A 20,529-nucleotide genomic window follows, 5' to 3' on the forward strand; every position below is an offset into this window, starting at 1 on the left:
AGTCTACCAATTAATCTATAATAGTGTGTCCCTTGATTGATTTATGTGATATACTCTAAATCATTTTCTATCAATAGAATTTGCTATTTTGCTATCCTTCCATTCTGGAATGGCTGTTCAAAGATAAATTTGAGTGAATTAAGTTTGGATAAAAACATATCCTCGCATTATGGTGGGTAGTGTCTTAATTTTTGAGACATCTATGTCAAAGGTAACATGTCTTTTCCACATGCGAGTAATCCTTCTCGTACTACATGAATGCTTACTGACATAATAAATAGCATGCTCTATTCAACATTCTTCTTTATATTGTGCCAGAAAATTACCACAGGTTGAATTATTAACTGTGTTGTAAAGTAGCATTGGTTTTCCCATAATTGGAGGTTTCAAAATTAGTAGACGGAGGAGATATTCTTAATATTTTTAGATGAGGTCTGACATTCATGTGCCCATTCAAACTTGACTCTTTTTCGTAACAAATAATTGAATGGTTTGCATCTCATACCAAGATTAGATATAAACCTTCTAATTGACTAAATTCTGCATTGCAAACTATGCAGCTCTTTCGATTTGTTGTGGTGGCATATCAATTATTGCTTTCGCTTTAGAGGAATCCATTTCAATCCCCTTTTTGCTGATCATAAATCTCAGAAACTTGCCAAATTCTACCCCAAACACACATTTATGTGAATTTAGTCACAACTTATATTGTAAAAGAGAGTCAAAAACTTGAGAAAGTATACTGATATGATCATCTCTAATCTTTGTTTTAATTAACAAATTATCCACATATAAATTCACTATTTTATGCATTCGATCGTAAAAAATAGTTGTCATATCTCTTTGATATGTTGCCCCAATTGTTTTCAAGCCAAAAGACATTATGATATAACAAAAGGTGCTCCAAAGGGTTGTAAATGATATTTTGGTTGTTCTTGAGTGACCAGCTTAATTTGGTTGTGACCAAAATATCAATTCATAAAAGAGAACATAATTGACCAGCTTCATTTGGTTGTGACCAGAATATCCATCCATAAAAGAGAACATAACATACATTACAATGCTATCTACTAACAAATCCATGTTTGAAAGTGAATAATCATTTTTTTGTTTGACTTCATTTAAATATTTGAAATCAATGCAGAGGCAAATTTTGCCATTTTTCTTTGAAACTACCATGATATTTGTCAACCTTGGGATAGTCAATTATTTGGATGAACCTTGTCTTTAGTTGGTCTTTTAGGCCTTCCTTAACTTTCCCCTCAAAACGATGATCCAATTTTGTTAATTTTTTTTACTGGCTTGCATTCTTGCTTCAATAGCAATCGATGCTCCATCAGTTTAGTGTGAAGTTTTGGCATGTCTTTGTAAATTCATTTGAAGGCTTCTTGGTGATTTTTGAGCAAATCAATTAGCTTTTCTCCTTTTTTTTTCCTACTGAGAGACTAGTCTCAACTTACAAAATTTTTGGATTTTCTTTCATGCCAATGTTAATCTTCTCTATTAGATCAATAACCAAAGGTGACAGTTGATCTTGTTTTTTTTTTTCATTTAGATGAACATTGGACATTCTACGTTAGTGAGTTTGGATTTACTTCAATGCTTTGATGGTTGATTATCATGTGCCATCCTGAATATTAACATCAAAGAGTTAGCTAATAATTGAAAGACTTTATTTAAAACAAAGCAAATTGCATATATCATTGCATGTTTGAAAGTATTAGAAAATGGCGACTCTTGGTCCATTGGAGTACAATGATTTTTTGGATCAAAATGACAAATAACAAAATGATGATTGATTTAAATAGATTATGAAGATCCACTATGGTACTTACTTGAATTTTTCTTCTGTGTTCACCTTTTCATGTTTTTGGCAGCCTAAGGCCTGAGTGACTCACTATGCTGCTAGTATGGCTAGTTCCAAAATTTCATCCTCATGTTTTCTAAGGCTAGTAAGTGGTTGGTAGCCATGGCAATGGTGTATGAGGAGGTCAAATTCTTTTTCATTTTGAGAGAAAAATTTGCACAAAGGACAATCTTTGCATTGAGCCTTGGATAAACTTGGCTTGCTATCTTTTACACCTACATCTGCTTCTTGAGCTTGTGAATGGTTAATTTGATTCTAAGCAGGTTCTTTGTCCTTGCAGACTTGGACGCTTGGCACTTCAATTACATATATTGAAACTTGGATCATCAGATGCATGAGGCAATTTTGCTTGTTGTCCTTGTAAATCATCATGCTACTCATACCATGGGCCCACTTGACACATTGCTATAATGTTGAGGAGACTGCATTTGCGGCATAGTTCCATGGTCAGCCAAGTAGTTAATTGAATGAGGTTTTATGTCCATCACATCAAATAAAGCCCTATGTTGTGTCTCATAAATGTCTAGATCGAGGCATATGCAATCTAGGCATGGTTGTCTTAAGCTATCATATCCATGTATAAAAATGGTTGTCTTATTCCTAGGGTATGGGCTGTTTGTTGTGAACAAATATTTAAGTTAGCCCTTCCATCAATTAAGACATGAGAGACTCTAATGCCCATTGTCCCAACCACTATGTGAAAGACATCATTATGAAATGTGCCTTCATTGGGTAAATCTTCATATGTAAATATGATTTCACCATTGCACCAGCCCATTCATCTCCCATGTTGGGGCTGAATTTTTCAATCTTCAATTGGGGTAGAGAGCGTGGCCCACCAAAAATGGTTTCTAGAGGTTTTTGGTCTCATGCCTAGGATCTCTAACCATCTTTTGTTTGTGCGTCAAATGTGTTTGTTTCAACCCTCCCATTTATCAACTTTTTAACCTTCTTGTTCTGTGTGGATAATAATCCAACAAAGTCTAAAATAGCTTTGTCTTTTTTGTCTGTCACCATAAATTTGATGACTTGGAGAAAATCAAACCATGGGGGTCATTCCTTCCCCATGCTTAGGGAAGGATTTTTGAGAATATATGGATGCTCACTGCTTGCCTTGACTATTTCTTTGTTGACTGCATCTTGAACAATATTTTTAAGTACAAGACAGTCTTCTCTATCATGCTCTAGTGCACGGTAAAATTTGTGAAATTGTTTTTTATTTCTCCCCATCATTGGAGGAGGATTTGAAACTTTGGGAAAAAAACATAACTCTTTCAATCAAATCTTGCATGACCCTTGTGGCTCTGTTCTAGAGGGATGAACTTTTCATCATATCCTCATTCTAGATGTTTATTTTTACTGCCACTATTTGTAACACTCATTTTTATTTCATGTCGGGTTGGAGCGGGTCCAGACCCGAACCCGCAACTTACCCGTGTGAGAGCCCGACGAGGGCTGTTCTCCCTCGTCTTCCTCTCGCTCTCCCCCTTCGTTGCCTCTCGTGTTGCTAGGGAGCTCCACGCAAAGAAGAAGTAGGCAGTCGAGGGTTACAGCGGCGACGCACGGGCGGCGGCGGCACTGCTCTGGTAAGCCCCCTCGACCTCTCTCTGCCTCTTCTTCTCCTCTCTTCCTTCTTCTCCTCCTCCCTCTCCCATTGTTTCTACCGTCTCCCCTCTTTGCCGCACGGCCTCCTCCTGCGCAACCCTCTCCTTCTCATTTTGTCGAATCTGTCCCACTCCCTCACCCATGCTCTCTGCTCAAGCACACTCAACCCACGGTCACCCCTCTCTGTCAGCACCCTCATTCTCTCGCACCTGCTCTCTCTCTTTCTCTCGCCACTGTCTTTCCCCTTTGACCGAACCCTCTCTCTCTCTCACATTTTCAGCCTCCCTTGTATCTATCGTAGGCTTTTCTAATGGAAGACCCTTCTCTTGCATTATTTCTCGCTGATTTTCACTCGTGTGCATGGCTGTTGGATTGGATTGCAGTTTGGGGACACGTTCCTCCCCTCATAACAGCGACTAGACGGCGTGGTGGTGGCAGCATTGCATAATTTCTGTCGTTTGAGGATCGTTTGAATGCTTGAGGTGGCTGTCATGAATGCTACGACAGTTTGGACTCTAAGATTGGGGTGAGAAAGGCCTAATCGAGCCTATATTGTTGTATATTTGTTGTTGGAGCATGTATAATTATTAACAGAGCATGCTAGATTTAAGATTTGACGAATTAGGATGTTTGTTAATGACATTACTATTTTGGGGAAGGTCTATGACTCATGTGGAGGGATGATGATCCATGTCTACTATGATTTTATAAGCATGATGAGTTGATTTTTGAAGCAATTAGGAAACATGGTAGAGATTGTATTATTGTGGAGAACGTTAGAATCGTTTTAGTGAGCTTGAGAAATATGCTTCTATTGATGTATATATACATTGTATGTTGAGAATCTTATGGTGGGGAAGACACCTCAACTAAGGAAAACAAGTGAGAATCGTACATGTGATAAGTCAAATACAAGTTTTGAGTTCTAATCACTGGTGGCAACATCGATGGTTGGAATGAGACCTTCTGGAGAGCTTTGCGGGTCGACACCCTCTTGAGGCGATGACATGCCTCAATGATTGTATTTGCAGATTTGTATAAATTGAAAAGTGAAGCGAGTAGAGAACTTACCATTTGATTATGTTTTCAGGTACACCGGGCACGTCAAGTAGGTCTTGAGCAACGTGGGTTGTAGTTCGAGGTTAGTGGATGCGGGATAGGTATGGCGGCATTCCAGGCAATTCCCTGCCTGGGGACAACTTTTGGATGTGTGTTCAGAATCATTGGATCCTGTGTTTGTGATGTGACTGAATGATTGTAATATGATTGAATGTTTGTGATGTACTGGAATGAAAATGTTTATAATGAAAATTGAATATTATGCGATAAGTTTTGTTTGAAAAAAATTACTACGCAATTACATGTGCATGCTAGAATTGGTAACTGCTTAGGACAAATGAGGTGGGGTACCGAGTCGAGTATCTCCTCGACCCCAATCGTGCATTAGAAAGCATCATATAATGATAATTGCCTAGGATAGCTACGAGCCAATCACGGATCGATACTACTCTTCGTGGTTTGGCTAAGTTTTGAAAGATGTGACTAATGTGTGTGATTGTGAATGTTGTGATTTGTTGCATATGCATTGTCATAGGCAATGATGCAATTGAATGAATTGAAGGGTAGTTGCACCTGTATTATTATGATGCCTACCTAAGAATGTTAATGATATATGTAGCCCTCGTGCGGAGGCAATTGGAGGTGTGAGTGCACTTGTGTAGTGAACCAACCTCATGAGCTAGCCAGTCACTTTGTGAATGATTTGTCATGTGACAAGTTTTGTTTTGAAAAGCTATTAGAAGCTCATTTTGAAAATTGTTACGTATTTGCATGTGCATACTATAATTGATGACTGCTTAGAACAGATGAGGTGGGGTATCGAGTCGAGTGTCTCCTCGATCCCAATTATGCATTAGAGAGCATCATAGAATGATAATTGCATAGGACAGCTACGAGCCATCACAGATCGAGACTACTCTCCGGGATTTGGCTAAGTTTTGAAAGATGTGATTGATGTGTTTGATAAGATGTGAATTTTTGTGAATGTGGTGATTTTGTTGCATATGTATTGCGATGGACAATGATGCAATTGAATGAGATTGGAGGGTAGATGTACACATATTGTTATGACGGTTAGCTAAGACTGTTAATGTTATGTGTAGCCCTAGTGTGGAGGCAATTGGAGGTGTAGGTGTACTTGTGAAGTGGACCAACCTCATGAGCTAGCCAGTCATTATGTGAATGTGCAATTAGAATGATAAAAAAAATGAAAGCATAAGAGATGAGAGGCCAGTGGGTTGTGGCAATGTGTTTGGGAGACATCCCGCTTTTGCCCCGGGTCTCGCGTGTTCGGAGCGCAGGCGATGCAAGACCCCATGGTACTGTTGTGTGATGTGCTTGGAGCGTTGGGCTCCTGCCTTCCCAACCTGGGTGTCCTAGGGAAGGCTGAGTATCTCTCATTGGAATTCACACATCCATGGATGAGTGCTCTACCGCTGTAGCGGGAATGGATCCATGCTGTTATGGGCCACCCACGGTGTGCACGTGTTTGCACCCACAGGAACTGTTAATTCACTAAAGTTAATGTAAATGAAAGAATGAGAAAGAAGTGTTATGAATGATGCGATATGCCTGAATTGCATATGACTATTGAATGTGATATTGTGGCCTTTGTGTGACATTTGCATGTTGTGGTATATGTGAGGGGCTTCTTGACAAGTTATGTGACTGTGTGCCATATTACAACATGATAGTAAATTGTTTTGTAGTTAAAGTAAATGAGAAGAATGTGATTGTGAATATAAATGAAGTGTATGTGAATGTAATGCATGAAGTAAATGTGATTATGAATTATGTTGAGTTTGGCCATTAAGTGGCCTTTATATATTGTGGTGTGAATGAAGTGAATGAGAATGATAGGTTGATGCATGAGTTGCATGTGATTTGTGAATGTGCTATTGTGGCCTTTGTGTGGCTTTTACATGTCGTGATATATGTGAGAAGCTTTCATGCCAAGTCACAGAAAAGTATGTCCCATCACGACATGATAGTGATTGTTTTCGAAATTGTCATATCCCACATTTGAGCCCTCACTGTAGAGGGTTAGGGATTTTTCTAGTTTGTTGCCATAATGCGAAGACTAAGCCTTTAGTTATTTCATTTTTCAGGTTTTGGCAGACTCGGGGCAGCAGGTTGATCAGATGACTTCATTCACATTCTACTGGGGAGGTTTTGTGTCTTTTGTAGTGCCTGCGTGTCATGGTTTGGTCTCTTTGATGTCTTATTTTGTTAGACATCAAAGTTGTGGTTTGAGGCATTTTTATCATACACATAGATGTGATTTTGTATGAATTGAAATTGTTATATAAATGAAAGTTTGCCCCACTGTTTCGAATGACATAGCTTCATCCTTTTTGAATTGTTGGGTAGTCGCACCTCAATGCTTTATGTTTAGAAAAAAAAAATTGTTTGAGAGTCAAAAGGTTGGGGTGTGACACTATTACTACTCGTCTTGTTTGCAACTCCTTTATGTTTGATCTATTCTATCTCTCTTGAAATAGTTGCCTTAGCAATGATATTGGTTGGAGCATTCCAACTCTTGTTCTTCTTGATGTTTTCTTTAAATTTTGCTAGAATAATAGCATTAGAAGCCCCATTTCATTTCCTAAAAGATTTGATTGAAGCATTAGAGATAAGGTTCCTAAATGGCTGGGTCAAATTATTGATGTTTAGTCCCTATGCATGGGACTAACAAAATAGGCCCCTCATTTTATTGCAAGTGGTCATCCATCTTTGAAGAAATCTTTGTCCTTCTCACTCGATCTCTATCTGAAATAACATAAAGTTGTAATTGAAGGTGCAGTTTTGATGTTCTGGATAAATCTCTCAATATAAAGATTGATCAACTTATCAAAAATTTTCAATTTCATAGGGTTAACATGTTCCCTCGACCATTGAGATGTGATTCTTTTCAAACTCTTGGGGAAGGATGAGAATAGAGCTTTGTGATCATGGCAGAATTTGTAACTCTGCAAAGAGCATGGCAAAGTGTGCTTTTGGATCTCCAATGGCCATCAAATTTGATAAACTTCTTGGGCAAATTTTGATATGTTTCTAATTTTTAAATCTTTCATAGAAGTCTTTGCAATTTAAATTTCATTTTTTTTGCCTCTAAGCTTAACTGCATTCATTTTTATCTCAACTTCCAACATTTTAGCCTTCTAGGATTCTCCCTTCTTCTTTTTATTGTTGGGAGCATTTTGTTCCTCCTCACCACTAAATTCTCTAGTAGTAACTTCAAAGGCATTTGAGCTGCTCTGAGCTTCCTTTTTAGTTGATTATTATCATATATTTCTAGAATAGTTTGTATTATCCATCTTTTAGATTATGGGAGGTGTGCATGAGTTGTTTTGCTTCCATCTCAATTATCTTATTTTGTTGGTTTCTATTCTCCACTAGAAAGGGATGTTCATGTTGCTAGAATAAAAATTGCAGAATATCATAATTTGGAGAAAATGAAAAATTTGATTACATATTGCAATGAAAATGACATTGTTATGGATTAAACTTAACAAGACTTGGTTGATTACAATATTTGAACTAAACATAGCCATTTGGGTAAGAAGAATACATGAACAGACATTATTCCACCATTATTCCACCATGTGACATATTCAAGACCCATGCTTGGACCAAGGACAAAGTACAAATGAGTAAATGGTTCTCAATATTGTTGGGCAAAGGTGTATGTTCTAGTTCACGCTTTGGTATTCAGCTCACACTTTACAATGATTAATTTTGATTCAATTTTTGTAGCCTTGCCTTTGACGTTGCAAGAACTATCAGATGCAGAGCTTTGGATGGTAGTCAACTGTGAAAAATGGACTTAACAGAAGACTTCTTCTGATTGGGTTGTAGGCTTATATGGACTTAATGATTGTTTGGTCAAAGAAGTCCCAAATGAGGCTGCATCGTCCACTTTCTCTATTTTTCCAAGGTAGTGTTCTACATTGGATAGCTGGCCATTGTGTTTTAAAAATGAAATGATTGTGGTCTCACATACTTGTAGAACTATGATTATAGTGCAAAGACACATCCTTCTATCTAGTTTGTACCTCTTGTTGAAAACTTGTTCCCCCTAGTATAGAAATGCCTAGGCTGCCATTGCTACATATAGGCATCGGACTTTGACATACCCACATTTTCTGAAGAGATGGCTGTTTGAAAGTCCATCATGTGCTCATCGTTGTTGAAGAAAATAAGACAAATGGTTCAAGTTACCAAGAAATTTTTGTATTTCTTTGTGACAATCCTAGAAAGTGAGACATAACTGGTATATTGGGAATATGTTTTGCCAAGCCCTTCCAACTAAAGGTATTGGTGTCTATCTTTCTTTACAAGTGACCAACTCCAATTTCCCATGAGCTTGCAAATCACCTCTAGGATCTTGCCTGATTCTTCATTAACTAGAAATTGGTTTTCTTGGGTCACTTTCTAGCGTGGGTAAACTCATAATTTTGAAAACTTCATCTAGGGTGATTGTTATTTCATCCCATGAAAACTAAAATGTGTTGGTTCTTGCATTCCATCTCTCAGCAATTGCATGAATTAAACCATTGTTGATAGATTGCATTGCGAGATTGATTGCTTCTTCGAGACTGCAATTTTCTAAGTGGTTTGGAAACATACACCGAAAGATAGAATACCATGAGAAATACCACTAGGATAAATAGACTACTTGGGATGACACGAGGTCCACATAGATCATGACATAATCCAAATAGGATATGGTCATTACAAGAATTCCATCTAGACGAAAGAAAGTTTAACTTACCGACCTTATTATCCATAAACTCAATAATCAAATTTAACTTACAAAGATTTTCAATCGGTTGTGTTAATTGAATTATAAAGGAATTTTCATCCAAAATTTTGAGTGAAAATGGGTTTGACTTGATCAAAACCCTAATTCAAAATTTAGATTGTCCACTTGCATATGGGACTCGTATAGCTTACAAGTTCAAATACATAATCGATCCATTTAAAACCCCACATTAGGGCTTTATCAGTTGTATTTGATGGAGAAGGACAATTTTGTCCTAACATTGAATTGACTAGACGGTTTGACTATGATCAACGTCTCATTTATGCTTTGTTTTCATCTTATTTTGACGAGTCTAATAGCATTTGATAATTAGAAAACATTTTAATTATATTTTAATTGTCTGATTTGAAATGAGCTGTGACTAAGCTTAGTCAAAGCACTGGGTTCAGTCAAGGGTCATTTCTATCCCATGACTGGATTGGTCGACAGGTTTGACCTGTCTTGACTAAACTTAGGTTTAACTAAGCCCACTAGATGGCGCGCCACATCTAGGGGACTCTAGGTTCAAACGCTCTTGTAATTAAGTGAGTCTGAGACAAGTTAATTATGACATACATAAAGCGGCCAATGCATGTTGGCCTCTTTATAACTTGTCTCCTCATCTAATGACAGAGATCTTCTCTAATAAAAGAGATTCTTTTGGTTATTTTAATGATGTTTTTTTTCCCTTTTAGACTCTGCTTTTTCCTTTGTAGAATTTTTTATTATTTTAATCTTTTAGGTCAAACAAAATATTTTAATCAATTTTAATGAAAGAGGGGGGCACATCCCACCATGGGCCCCACCTAATGTTCTGGATTTTCACCTCAATCCAGTTTGATTTAAAGTTAGATTTGGATTTCAAATGACAATTATAGTTGGATTTGAGTTAAAAACCTTAATTTGGATCCAGCATTGCATGCTGGACTTGGATTTAGACTCTTAATCTTGCATTGGAATTTGTGCAATGAGTAAAATTCATGATTTGAGCCTAAATTGAGTTTGGGGTTTGAAATTTAGTTTGAAATTGAAATCTTTCACAATTATTTGTGAAATCATTTGCAATTTTTTTTGGAATTGCCTTTAGCAACTAAATAGAAAAATTAAGGATGTTAACACCTAAAGACAAACCTTAGCATTTGGATTGATTATCTTCGTTGAACAACAAAACTCAAATGAATGCTTTTAAAAAATCCACCACTTCTAGTGGATGGAGCATGCACAACAAAAAAACAACTACTCAACAGAATGAACATGAAGTTCAGAATGGTTAAAGGCTAAATAGTAGAGCTGCACAACAGGCAAGTTGAAGTCAAGTTGGGCCAGTTCAAGCTGGACTCCACTAAAACTCGACCTCGAACTCGAGTTAAACCAAGTCAAACTCACATAATAATCTCAAGCTCGACTCAACGATACAATGTCGAGCTTGAACTCAAATTCATTTAACTCGTTTTTGTTAAGCATATTTCATTTTTTTTTAACTTGATTAACTCGTTTAACTATTTTTTCGTTTATCATTTAACACTCATTATGTAGTCGAGCTGAGCCGAGTTTAACCGATTCAAATTCTCATAACTTTAACCGATTCAAATTCTTACTTGAACTCGACTCGCTTATAAGCAAGTTAAGTTTGAATCAAGTTTTGATGAGTGAGTTAAAGTCAAATTCGAGCTGGCTCCACTCATTATGCACAGCCCTACTAAATAGACAATGAACAAAAAGGGTCATGGTGGACGGATATATGACCACATGTCCTCTTCATTTATGTCCAGGAGGACTGGTTTCAAACGGCTGCACGGACGACTGTTGTCAATGGATCCGTTTAAACCTTCGTTTACGATTATGTCGGCCCACCGACGCATAAAAGTGCCTCGGGGTTGATCCCCTGCAGTCTTCAGTCTATTGCTTGAAACAGCAGGGCAGGCCCCATCCTCTGAAGCCCGCCAAAAGCATCCTCATTGCATCTTCTCTGCCGCCGCGTCTTGCGATGGGAGAAAGGAAGCAGGAGGGCAGGAGAGGAGAAGACGAAGATGAGGATGAAGAGGACGAGGGAGGACGTAGGGGAAGAAGAGTGGAGGCGTGGGAGAGGTCATACGCGGACGAGAGGTCCTGGGAGGATCTCCAGGAAGACGAATCGGGGCTGTTGCGGGCTGTTGACAGCAAGAAGCAGCAGCACGACCAGTACCGGCGGCGTCTCCAATGCATCTCGTCCCGGATCCAGCGCGGGCTCATCCGGTACCTTTTCGTCGTCGTCGACCTATCCGGAGTATGAGACCTTCCATTTTTGAAATTTGTATATGTGTAAAATTCTTTTCAAATTTCAGCCTTTTCTTGATGCAAAAAGCGAACACATTGTAGATCACTGGTATTAAGATTGCCTTTCAAGCTCTATGCATTGAATTCTTCTGGAAGGAAAAAATGGTTCTAGCCTGAGTTCAGTTGCGCTTGCATGAGTTATACTGGTTGTTCAGACTGGTTAGGTCATGGTAGATCATACATTTCAAAATGGGAAAATCCAAAAGAAAGGTCCTCTAATTCTGTGCAATTGACCTAGCTGTGGATGGGCTGATAACAAATAACCATAAATCTCCTCTATATTGAAGAAGAGGTTGGTAGTCGACCGTGTACTTGTCCCAAAATTGTTTTGACTTGGGTGGAAAGCATATTATTTTGCCTCTTAAAGTTGGACCCAATTTGGCCTCATTCTAAATGGGTAGCGCCAGATACCTATGTGTAATATGCTGTTATAGTTCAATACAGAATTAGCATAATATAACACGGTGAAGTGGCCATTCAGAGATGCCTGCAAGGTTTGCAAAAGTTCTTATACAACCTGTGCACATACCACCGGAAAGAATTAGGACACTTTATGCAGCGGTTCTCGCATGATTAGAAACCACTATTTGGACTTCCTAATATCAGAGAGCCGTCTCAAGTACCATAATTCCTAATTCTTTTTGAAAAGAAACAGGTTAAGCCTTTAAGCTACAAAAGAAAAATAAGACATGTGAGAAACAATTGGCTGGCCCTTGTCATTTTGGCTCTTGCTTTAGTGGCCTTCATGTCTTAGTGCCAATTTGGGGGTTCTTGTTTTAGGAGATTCGCTTGAAAATGATAGCCAAGGATGGTTTTTGTGTTCCTATGGATTCTTATGCCTGCCTGGGCCCTTTTAAGTTCCTATCTGGTTCTCAGTTGGCCAACACAGTTAATTCCTTTAGAATGATGGCTCCGCGGGCAGATCCATGGAAACTCTATTGTTGATATTTGACTCATCAAGACAATCAGCCTGAATTGATGAACGAAGTAGACTTTCAGGCACTTATTAGTTGGTAGTAGGTCTACACTCATGTTATTTATGGGACATAGAAGCAGACCTAGGATTATTCAATGGATCTTTGTTTCAGACGCTATTCATCATGAGAACTACCCGAACATTTGTTCATGGAAGGGAAGTTTCAGTTCCATATCGTAACATTTCTATCGGCATACAGAAAACATATACTTTAATTTGATTTTCTTCCATGTATCCACATTCTTGCGTAGAAGTTGAAGTATCATCGTACCATGTCAGCCTATATCACTGTATTTGAGCTGTGGTTTTCGAAAAGTATTTCTACTTTTTTTAAAAATTATTATATAATACTATTTTATTACTTTTTGAATAAAAATAATAGAAAATAGGCCAATATGGCTCAACAAATATATGTTGAAATGCCACACGTTAAGGATTCTGAAATGACAATGGAAACGTTGATTTTCACAAATACTTTTGTTTTTTTTTTCTTATGGTTGGTCTGGTCAAGCACTTCATTTGTTTTTAAGGAAAAAATGACATGATTTTTCTTAATTAATATGAACTAAATGCATTTAGTGACTTTCAACTTACAATCCTATTTGAATATAGGGTGTTCTTTTATAATCAAAGGTACCCAAAATGGCATTTTGAATATTTTATGATTTGACTAGCATAGGGAGATTCATTATGTAGCACCAGCTGCTGGTTTAAAACTTATTAATGACATTTTCCCTACAGGCTTCACCTTAGCTATCCAATAGTCATTGTATATAAAGAAAGGTGTACTTGTCCTTTTGATGAACTAAGGGGGTGACCAACTAAGCAGTGGCCTCAAGTCAGTTGGTGATAAAAGAGCGAAAATTCAAGTAACAGATAAGATGTTTTAGTTGATTGGGTGACGAGCTTGTTTATTTACCTTTTGTGGCCAAAAGGATTTAAAATTCCAAATTACTAAAACCTTTTGTAGACTGGTTCTTTATTGCTCGGACACCTAAGGAAAGGTGGTCATCGTCTAAACTTGACCTGGCTTAACTAAGTCTTTTATCCGTTGAAAGCCCAATTCATGCTGTCAGTTTCTGGCTCACCAGGATCTTGTCGGGTTGGGCAGGGGTAAGTTATTTGATCACATAAAAGTGTGCTGGTTGTGCTGGCTCTCATTGAGAAAATTTTTGTTCCTGTATGATCACATCAAGTTTACTGCTGGGGCCAGGATCCTGAAGCTTATTAACTTTGTAAGCTGCTTAGGAAAAACACACAAGCTCATTTAAGGTAAGAATGATTCATCAATTGGCTTGCAAACGTGATATCTACTAATGTGATCCAGGTGCAGTAAAATGTTGCCTTATATTTTGTTAAGAAATATCTGATTGAAGCAAAGGCGATGATCATAGGCCCATAAAAATGTCATATTAGACAGTATCTTCTTGCTGCAAACCTCTTATCAAATAAAGAATAGTTTGTTTTGTTGTAGTGAAGAATCAATGCAGTCCTTTGGGTCATGCCTTTTTTTCACTGATTTACTGCACTCAGTGTTCCTGCTCATATGTTTGAGAAGTATACTGACCGCTTATTCCAGAGATAATTTTTCTTGACCAGAGCAGAAGGACAAGACATAGAAATATGGATATCATCCTATCTTTAGCTTTTGAAAGACGTGGCATGGGAAAAGTAAAGTATCAAGGTTAGGTAACTTGGAGCAATGTTTTAAGGTGCAGCCTGCCAATCATCCATAACTGTGATCACATCTTTGGATATGGCATCATTACTTGCAAAACAAACAGATAGAGGACATGACAAATAATAAGATGCAAAGGTGTTATTGCTTTCTGTGCATTTGCCATTTTTTGGGACATTGGTTCTCTTTGACTGCTAATACCTTGACAAGGGAAAGAAGCGATTGCTGAACAAAAATGAAATGCATTAACATTTTCATTATGTTCCAGTGGATCATTCAGAGAAACATATGTCTATTCATAAGCAGTTGCTGAGTGAGTGGCATTTTCTGCACTGGCTGTTATGTTAGATTGTGAAGCTTTACACACTTGTGGCCTTTTGCTTATTTCTTGTACTCTATGATTATGTTTGGGTGATACGGTGCTTAGTTTGTAGCTAACTTCAGTTAAAGGTAAAAAAAATGAGCCATGCAAAATGTTTCCATGCCACTTCAGAACAGGCTTTTTGGCCCCTTGTCATCTAAACTAAGTAACTAACTCTATCTTTGATGGGCTATCTTACTCAATTTGAAAAGATCAATGTGCTTAAGAATACTCTCTGTCCGTTGTTGTCTGGTAAATGAGGATCTCAAGGGATGGTTGTCACACCTTTAAAGGTTTTCTTTCTTTTCCTGTTAAACAAGGTATCATTAGAAAAGGTTCCTATGATCCTATTATATACTTAAGATGTGTCCAACTGATATTTCAATTTTCTCTTTCCTTTGTTTCCTATTATGAATTCAGTTAGCTTTTGGTTCCAGCTTAGCCTGTATTGTAACTTCTGGAATGGGATTGTCTTGTGCACTTTAATGTTATCCTAAGTTATAAAGAAGGCTCAATCTTGTTTACAGGCTGAAACCTGAAGCTTCCAATAGGTCCTATTTATTTGGATAAAATTTTGAAAAAAATTTTGGAGGGTGTAAACTTTTACGTTTTTTTTTTCTCTTTTGTGGAGTATGTTTTTTTTTCCTGGATTCATGTTTTGGTTTAAAATTTTAATCAAGAAAATTAAGGGAAAGTTTTGTAGGTCAAGATAAAAAAATATAGGCAAGAGGGGAGGATGCTAGATGATAGGTAGTTGTACAAAAACTTTTCTGTGTAGGCCCAAACTAGATAGGAAAAGTTTTACCAGTTAAGTGTACCATATGCTTGGCTTGCCAAAGGCCCAAAACATGGAGAACTGCATGGATTATGCTCTTCAGAAGAAGCTTGGTCATTTTATGAATTGCCATTACCTTTTACTTAGAGGCAATGTCCTTATCTGCAGGGGGTTAAATGGTTAATTCTTTTTTTTTTTTGTTTTTGGTGTATAATAAGGTCGTGACTTAAACCAAAATGCTTTTTTCTTGTCTCGTGCATGTAGTTTCATGTAGTTTCAGATATGCAAGTAAGATCCAATAAGCACAATCCTCATTGTTACCCCAACAACAGCCAACACTGATGCAACAATCAAATGACATATCACGAGAGACGCAACCAAGCATCTAGATCTGCATTTAAATATGATCTAGATTTGCATCTAGTTCCTATTCTTATGATGCTTTCAATTGTGAATGGATGTTACTGTGTAGTGTTTGCTCTTGAAAAGTCAAAGTAAGGCAGTTTGCATGCAGCATCCATCCACCTGAATTTTTGGAGGAGAGCATTAATTTGTATGAGCTGTCACATCATGCACCAAAACAGGCCCTGTACCCACATCAATGTGATGCAGGTGCAGGTGTGGATTCAGCTCAGGTGCAGCTGACTTCATGTGCGCCCTTCTCATCTCTCTCTACATCTGGTAACCAGAAACTAGCAACGTTGAGAAGGAACAAACCAGCACACACCCTCTATATCTTTTTCCCCTCTTTCTCGCGTCTCTCCCATTCTCCTCCTCTCTTTTTTTCCCCTTCCCACTTTTCCTTCCCATTTTCCCCTTTTCAGTCATGCACGATAACAAACCATCCCCCTTCTCTTTTGAATCACATATGACTCCTCTCTGAAGAGGCCATTAAAATAAAACTTTTATTTTCGTTAATATAAATTTAGAATTAGATTAAATTAACCTTAACACAGAAATTTATTTAGTAAAAACTAAAAAGTCAAAAGAAAAAAATGTGCACAAATAAATCCATTATACAGATAATTAATTACATAATAGAAATTATATATATATATATATCCCCCCATACGTACACACACAAACTTGCCATATTTGCATTCAAGTTTCCATGAAAATTGCTGCAGCCAGGTGCACCCTGCAGCTGTGTGACATAAGTGTCAGAGCCTTATTGTAGCTACACAAGTTCTGCAGTTGTTAGCGAATCATAGTCAGACCTTCACTGAGAAGGAAGTGGAGGTCCTGGTGACAAATGTGCATGAAAATTTCAATATGAAACTTGGTCAGATTGAGTTTCTGAATCTGCTTCCAATCTCTTAGAATTGTGAAGTTGGAGATAGTGCTATCCAAAACAAAGTTGGAAGAATGATATGGAGATATATTATAACCATATCAATTTATGCATTCAACTTCAAGTGACTCATCTTCCATGTTCTAGTTTTCTTGTTCTGTAAATTCTCATTTACTATTCTTCTGTCTTCTTTAATGCTGAGAATGACCTTTCACAGTTGGGACCAGGTCTGGCCAGAGTACATGAAGGATTAGTTGACTTGTCATTTCATGCTACATGACTTCCGTCTTATTTTGTTCTATAAAAATTGGTTTCCTAGTTCTAGGAGGATAAGTGTTTTGGAGCTTGGGTTGTACTTATTTAATGTCAGGCCTTGTTGATGTGCTTTTTTGTTTTTTAGCAGCCTGTTTGGCTGAAAATTATGGGCCCATATAAATGAGATAAGTAGAAGTTTTGTAGTTATAGATTCAAATTAAGCTTGCTCTAGTGGATTCTGTGGAGTATGTGCTGTCAGTTGATGGTTTTGGATCGCAGAACAACTTGGTTTACTAAACATGAATGATAGCAATAGGAGCATTCTATGTCGCACAAACACTTCGAATTGGTATCCCAGTTCAACTCGATTGATTGGTGGACGTACCTGCATACTTTGTTTACATCGTGAAACCCTTACAGTATTTACTGTTTTATGATCTTTATTTACTTGTGGTTTTCCTTTACTTGTTTTCTTTGCTTTTAAGGTCTGTCTTTGATGTAACATGTTTCAGTCTAGTTTCAAGTGAGGCACATTCATGTGCAATATTGAGTAATTTTCTGCAGTATGAAGTTGTTGATGCACATTGGATTTGTATGGCACAGGCAGCTGGTCACACAGATTTTTGGCCGAGTAGAATGGCAGTAGTTGCAAATGGTGTTGAGGCATTCATTAGAGAGTTTTTTGATCAAAATCCACTTAGTCACATTGGTATGGTGACTATAAAGGATGGAATTGCTCATTGTTTAACAGACCTAGGGAGCAGTCCAGATTCACATATAAAGGCTTTGCGTGCTAAGCTGGGATGCTCAGGTGAATCTTCTCTACAAAATGCACTGGATCTTGTTCGTGGCTATCTAAGCCAAATTCCACCATATGGCCATCGGGAAGTTTTAATCCTATATTCTGCTCTCAGTACATGTGATCCGGGAGATATAATGGAGACAATTCAGAATTGTAAGAAAACCAAGATAAGGTGTTCAGTGATTGGGCTATCTGCGGAAATTTATATCTGTAAACATCTTTGTGAGGAGACTGGTGGCTCATATACTGTGGCACTGGATGAGGTAATAAGGATCCAGACTGTATAATATTTCACATAAATAATTGAAGGTCTGAGACTCTGAATAAACATTACACTTTCTTGGCAGTCTCACTTCAAAGAATTGTTGCTCGAACATGCACCTCCACCTCCAGCTCTAGCAGAATTTGCAGTTGCCAACTTGATCAAGATGGGATTTCCACAGAGGGGAGCAGAGGGTGTCATTGCCATATGCTCCTGTCACAAGGAAGCTAAGATTGGTGGTGGTTACACTTGTCCAAGATGCAAAGCTCGTGTTTGTGACCTTCCTATTGAATGCCAAATTTGTGGTCTCACCCTTGTTTCTTCTCCTCACCTGGCAAGATCTTATCACCATCTTTTTCCAATTACACCCTTTGATGAAGTGCCTTCTTCCTTTTCAAATGGCTTGGTGCATACACTACCAAGAGCTTGCTTTGGTTGTCAGCAGAATTTTCCAGGTCCAGGTACTTAACCTATATATGCCTCAGTCTTCTATAATTAAATGCTATCGACAAACATGCATTGGTATGGCGCTTCTACTCATTTTGTCTCATTAGGTGAACCAACATTCAGATGGGCAATTAGGAAATAAAGGTGCCCAGTAGCTCAGTTGATGCTGGAAAAAACAGGCATTCATTCTAGAACTGTGATATCTTGGTGTGGTGTCTGCTGACCTACTTGTAGTGCTTTCTTAGTATAACACAGAAGTCTGAAGGGATCACACAAGTTATGAATCATGAAACTTAACGATATACTTTTTAGTCAGAATCTTAAAGTCATATTGCGTATGGTGTACGCTGGTAATCAGTTAAAGAATGGATAGTGAATCATTTTTACTTTTAGTGGTTCAGTTGTATTTTTGTAAAGCAGACCCTATATGTGTGATCTCTGTCTATCATTTAGGGGAAAAACCATATCATATAAAAGAACTTTCTTTCTAGTGCCAGCAAGAACTGTATCCACCTGTTGCTGGATTTGAACTTATACAAGGCAGTGGACTTGGTTCCTGGGTGCTTCTCTTGTCAGGATCCCTCTAGCTGCAGCTTGCTGGTATCTGTTAGGAGAAAAGAATGGAGGTTTTATTTCATAAAGAAGCAAACAGGATGGCCCATGCTTCTTCTAAATTTACAATAAAATTCAACATTTTGAAGTTTATGTCTCTCTCCTCTCTTTCTCTCACTATATATATATATATATATATATATATATATATATATATATATATATATACCCAGTCAGCGCCAAAGCTTCCAGGCCTCTTCATGTTTCTGCTCATATGTACATCCCATTGCTATAGCACTTCAACATTGTTTAAGCTTTTGTACTTGTAACTGTTTCTATCGCATGTTGTTGCTATCTCCTGTTAACGAGTTCGTTTTTCTTCCTTTTTTTTAAAAATATTTTTCATATAACCTAAGGAGCGTATGAAGTGACATTGATCTGTCAATTAATTCCATTGAATTAAGCTGTTTCTATTGACATGCTGCAGGAAGCAAATCAAGTGGCCGTGTTGCTTGCCCAAAGTGTGGGCGACACTTTTGCTTTGACTGTGATATTTACATTCATGAGAGCCTGCACAATTGTCCAGGATGTGAGAGCCAGCGGAGTTCCTGACCTGCTGCAGTTGAAAAATTCTGCTTTCTATGTGAAGCAATGTGATTAATTTATAGTTATGTGGATTATTTTTAAGCTGACGCATTACAAAATATGTTGAGATCCATTTTGCGGCATTAGGGTTGAGGCAATGTGTTCTTTTTGTTGCCTCCAATGCAAATTTCTTGCTTATTCATTATTATTCTAGGCGGAAACAAACCATGCTGGATAGACCTGATTAGCAGAAGCAAGATAGATATGCTTGGTGCCAATGTAGCCAAGGTAAATCACTTCTTATGAATATATGCAGGCTTGTTAATGAAAGAGAAAAGAGGAGAACTTTTAAAATCCCACCAAGGATAGGGACTAAAGTGCATCCGTCAAAGAATGCAGAAACTGGGAGGGATGGTAATCTGAGTACTGGTGCAACAATCAAGAAGCGAAGATAGTAACAATATTAATCTCTTTCTCTGTTCAGATGCCTTCTTTTATGTAGCCGGACGACTTTTTCACCAGCCGATGCCTTGGGCTCACCTTAGTTGTTCAAAACAGTTCACTTTTCAAATTTAGGTTCATGTGCATATCCATTCTTGTTTCATATTGTTTCTTATGATCAAGACTTGGGCTTAGGAATAAAGTGGGTTGCTTTGGGCCTTGGATTGATTACCCCCAAATAAAGCACCATGAAGGTCAATAAATCGTGCTGATAGGCAAGGTCTCTTCTCTATTTCATTAGAACATGGACAAATGTTTTTATAATCTGTTGATAGATTGTGGGTTTCGGGTCCGGATCCATACCCGACCCGCCTTGTAGCCCGTTTTGGGCTCTACTTAAGTCATGTAACCCTAATCCTTATGAGTTAATGATAATCTTTAGAGAGAGAGAGT

The 20,529-nt window shown here is 37.8% G+C and overlaps 1 protein-coding gene across 2 annotated transcripts; it reads left to right on the forward strand.

Annotated features, from left to right (window-relative positions):
* The first annotated feature begins 11,159 nt into the window (after positions 1–11,159).
* LOC116253843 (general transcription factor IIH subunit 2) lies at positions 11,160–19,778 on the forward strand. Of its 2 annotated transcripts, none has more exons than XM_031628806.2 (4): positions 11,160–11,601; positions 17,591–18,052; positions 18,137–18,506; positions 19,538–19,778. In XM_031628806.2, exons 1-4 carry the CDS (start codon positions 11,323–11,325, stop codon positions 19,660–19,662), a joined length of 1,236 nt encoding a protein of 411 aa, XP_031484666.1. In that variant the 5' UTR covers positions 11,160–11,322; the 3' UTR covers positions 19,663–19,778. The 2 variants fall into 2 exon arrangements, with proteins under 2 accessions (XP_031484666.1, XP_031484665.1); XM_031628805.2 differs by having other exon boundaries at positions 11,163–11,601; positions 18,137–18,512.
* The last annotated feature ends 751 nt before the right edge of the window (positions 19,779–20,529 follow it).

Source organism: Nymphaea colorata, chromosome 5 (genome assembly GCF_008831285.2).
Source record: "Nymphaea colorata isolate Beijing-Zhang1983 chromosome 5, ASM883128v2, whole genome shotgun sequence".
Taxonomy (NCBI): Eukaryota; Viridiplantae; Streptophyta; class Magnoliopsida; order Nymphaeales; family Nymphaeaceae; genus Nymphaea; species Nymphaea colorata.